The sequence below is a fragment of the Zingiber officinale genome, chromosome 6A (genome assembly GCF_018446385.1).
Source record: "Zingiber officinale cultivar Zhangliang chromosome 6A, Zo_v1.1, whole genome shotgun sequence".
NCBI lineage: Eukaryota > Viridiplantae > Streptophyta > Magnoliopsida > Zingiberales > Zingiberaceae > Zingiber > Zingiber officinale.
The window spans coordinates 22797118-22801375 of NC_055997.1; the positions used below are offsets into that span (position 1 = coordinate 22797118).

General features: G+C 37.4%; 1 protein-coding gene across 1 annotated transcript; it reads right to left on the reverse strand.

The window, feature by feature from the left end:
- Positions 1–538: 538 nt before the first annotated feature.
- LOC121996113 (60S ribosomal protein L8-like) lies at positions 539–2658 on the reverse strand. The gene is made up of 2 exons (XM_042549946.1): positions 2155–2658; positions 539–1067 (listed from the first exon to the last, which is right to left on the reverse strand). Exons 1-2 carry the CDS (start codon positions 2592–2594, stop codon positions 725–727), a joined length of 783 nt encoding a protein of 260 aa, XP_042405880.1. The 5' UTR covers positions 2595–2658; the 3' UTR covers positions 539–724.
- Positions 2659–4258: the final 1600 nt, after the last annotated feature.

Consider the following 4258-nt stretch of genomic DNA (forward strand, 5'->3'; position numbering starts at 1 on the left):
TCCGTTTTGAAATTTAAGTATATCATTTAATCGATATATACTAGAACCGATGGTGTCATGTCCATCACCTATTTCTGATTGGCTTATTGATCCTACACGTATTTCGTTATTGCGGTTATTTTTTCTAGATAGTTTGAAGAGATTTGTTGACGCTTTTCTATATTTTATTTGTCGACGGACCATCATATTTTCGGCATCGAGATTGGTTTTGTGTTATTTTATCTTCATCTAATTATTACACTTGTTATTACGACTTAGTAACAGTATAAGATTTCTAGATTTAGAGATTTAAAGATCTAAGCAGAAGAAAACAAAATTTTCACTTTTACTTAAAAATATTGAGTATCTATTAAACTTGAATGCATGGTTTGATAAATTGCCAACTAAAAAACTTAATTTCATTTTTGTCTTCCTCCTCTGGACTTCCAAAATTAACTAATACATGCAAAATTCCTTAAACTTAGAGAAATGAATAGAAAAATGGATAAAACAAACAATTAGATAGAAATCAGTAACCTCGCCGAGCAAAATTCATAGATACCTAAAATTATAATCTCACCTTTCATTAAATGCAAAACAAAAGTAGCAGACAAAATAAATAGAAGTTGTCTCGATATCTAAACTGATCCAACATAAGATTAATAAGACGAGCAGACCTCTGGAATGAGAAATGAAATCTCTTTTGAAACTAAAATAACAAGCATGAGTCCTTCGCACGTACAATCTAGACCTTGTCTGCCTTGGAAGCAGTGGCCGCAGCCTGTCCCCTGAGCCGACCTGTTCTCCTTGCAGCAATAAGACCAACCTTCTGTCCAGGTGGTGCATCACGGCGAACGGTGGAGGCATGACCGATGTGCTGGTGGTTACCTCCTCCATGAGGATGCTCCACGGGGTTCATGGCCACACCACGGACCTTCGGCCAGCAGTTTCTCTTCACTCTAAACTTGTGGTATGCGTTGCCAGCCTTGAGGAGAGGCTTCTCAGTTCTACCACCACCAGCAACCTGCCCAATCATGGCACGACAGTTGCTAGGTACAATCTTCTTGGCACCCGATGGAAGCTTGATCCTGTACTTGGGTGAGGCCAAATGCTATTGGTATGAAGATATAAAGAATTCTACTGAAAGTTGCAAAGATGCCAACACTTTCAAATGCTCAAAGAAAGTAGCAATGGGAGAGGATCTAATGAAGCAGCATTAAAAAAAAAATAAGAAAAAGCGTAAAAACAACTTAAATGGCCATTGTTGACAGAACATTTATCAAACATCTCATATGAACTTAAGTGGACATTATTGTTCAAATGATGTTAATCCCATAATGTAATAAGGGCAAAATATGATCACTATACTTGCAATACTGAGTAATAGATAAACAAAGAAGAGTAATGCACCTATTTATCACATTTCTGGAAATTTTATGTCAGAGATTCAAATTCTGAGCATCTTATCACTACAAATATTAAAACGTTTGTGTAAATTCAAATACTACTAGTTCTCTGCATGTGTGATTAAAATCTACACCATATTAACAGCTTGTGAAAATATAGATTATAAAATGAAGTATTAAGTTTAACTGAGAACCTGCAACGGCTAGCCTTTTGTCTTCAGACTAGTTTCACCTATTCTCTAGCTACCAGGAAGCTTTTTGCAATGCACCCAAGACAATATTTTCGGCAAAAGATTATGACAGAGACCAATGAATATCAACACAAAAGCCTCACCATTCGGTCAGTACATTTAATTTATATATCTGAAAAATCATGATTAGGCAATAAGTTGCGGTGAGAACACCAGATTCAAGTGATGAGCTTCATTTCATGAGAAAACGGAATGTAATTTTATCTACTAAAATGTTTTAAATTGTCTGATATATACCAATTGTTCCAGTTCACACTCGTTGGCTAAACACTAAATTCCTCTATTCTGATGTCATAGCAGTCTCTACTATAATCTCACAATTGATTGTTGAGTGAAACTCCTCAATAATCTACTCAAAATAATCTAGTAGTAGAGTGTCCACGAAACTAATACATAAGAACTTGATCGTGTGACAAAGATCAGTATAAATTCAGTTTTATTATCTCAATTTCAGATCTAAAAGTACAATCCAAAACAAGTAATCCTGAGAAGAGGGGCAACAAGGGGCAAGAGACAACCTGCTTGTACCATTATCAGGGTTGTGGCTGATCACGATGGCATAGTCACCAGAAGCGCGGGCCAGAACACCGCGGTCGCCAACGTGGTGCTCGACGTTGCAAACGACGGCACCCTCAGGGATGGAACGGAGAGGGAGTACGTTACCAACCATGAGAGTAGCCTTGCGGCCGCAGTAGACGAACTGACCGGTGTACATGCCCTCGGCGGCGATGAAGAGCTCCTTCTGGAGCTTGAAGCGGAAAGGGTGCCGGAAGGTGACGCGGGCGAGGGGCGCGCCACGGCCGGGGTCGTGGATGATTTCGTTGACGACGCCCTTGAGGTACCCATTGCGCTCTCCGTAGTCGAGGCTCCGGAACCTAGCCGGCCCCTTGCGGTGGTGCGTGTGGGACTTAAAAACCGACCCTGCTCCCTTCCTCTGCGCCCGGATCACTCGTCCCATCTCGACGCTGCAGAGGCGGCGAAGAGCGAAATGGAGAAGACTAGGGTTGGCGAATCCACGGGAAGCGAAATATATCTCTAACTGCGACAAGAGGCCCCCACAGCTTGCTGCTGCGATGTGGGTCGCCCTAATTTAAACGGCCTCGATGCTAAATGATGTCTCTCCAGGGACCGTTGGATTTTCCGGCCCCGACGATGTAGATTTTAGGCCTCTTATTGGGCCATCAGTCTAAATCGGCCCCCATCGCAAAGCAGAAGAAAACGGCGAAGACAGACAGCATGAGGTAAGCAAAGCACGTGACCTTTCTTTGTATCACAGGGGCCAATGTTATATGTTAGATAAGCTGATCTCTTAAAGGCATCTTTGAGAGGTTTTTAAAAAGGGTTATAAAATAAAAAAAGTTAAGGAAAAAAACTCTACGATTTAAGGTTTATAGTTTATGAGCGTGAAAATTTAAATTTATTTTTCATCTCAAAATTAATAATAAATAATGTATAAAAATTTGATAATGTAGAGTCCATGAGAAAATTATAGAAATATTTTTTTATTGTGGAGAGATTGGATTTATATTTTTATGTGACATTAAAAACTAAAAAAATTCATTTAAAGCTCTAACCCTACTAATCAAGAGACAATGCAAGTCATTAAACTTTACAGCAACTCCAATCAATACACCAATATATCAAATATGGTGTAAAAGTAATACCAAATTATTCCATCAAACTCCAGCACCCAAGATGGTGTGAGAATAGTGTCCGGATTTTCATTATTTTTATTATCCAAAATTATCCTAGTCGGGGACTTTTCTTTTTCAAACCCGAGTGAGTTTAGTTTTCATCGACAAGATGTCGACCTCCAATAAGCATTAGAGGAAATATTTCTTTTTTGTACGCCTTCCAGAGTGGCTGAAAATATTTCTATGAATTTTTCTAAATATTTTCATTATTAGGTCACATTATCATCTGCACATTAAAAAATATATATATAGTACCAAGTCACATCACCTACCCAAGTTGCCCTGATGTTGACATTATTGTGTCACATTATTTGTGTAATTTTATTCAAATGTGTTCATTGTTAGTTCATGTCATCTCCACAAAAAAAATGTGTATTCAATGCTAGGTCACATCACTTGCCTAACTTGCCTCGATGTTGTCATTGTTGTGTCACATTATTTGTGCAATTTTATCCAAATGTGTTCATTGTTAAATCACGTCATATGTACAAAATAAAAAAAAGTGTAGATATAACACACATTATAAATACATACCTCATAAGCAACATATACCTCATTCATTCAATTATCTCAGAAAACAGATAACAATAATGAAGGTTTATCAAATTTATCATCTTCAAGCTCTAATGATGATAACTATGAGGAAATATTTGGTGTAAGGCAATAACTGATCACTAAAATGATTTCTATTAACAATCAAATTATCTTGAATTATCTTAATGAAGAAAACAACCAAAGCAAACATCGAGGCTCAATTCTTGGTCATAATGTGATCAATCATAATCGTGAAGCTGTTGATTGTAATCTATTCAATGAATATTTTATCAAAAATGCATTGTATAATGATACAATATTTCAAAGAAGATTTTGAGTGAGGCAAAATTTATTTATGCGTATCTATTATGCTATTAGTAATCATGACAACTAT

Bases quoted from the DNA above. Each gene is read 5' to 3' on its own strand.
- LOC121996113 (XM_042549946.1), bottom strand. From the start codon at position 2,594: ATGGGACGAGTGATCCGGGCGCAGAGGAAGGGAGCAGGGTCGGTTTTT. The intron at 1,068-2,154 runs GTTGTCTCTTGC...ACCCAAGTACAG, and splicing joins CCTGATAATGGTACAAGCAG to GATCAAGCTTCCATCGGGTG.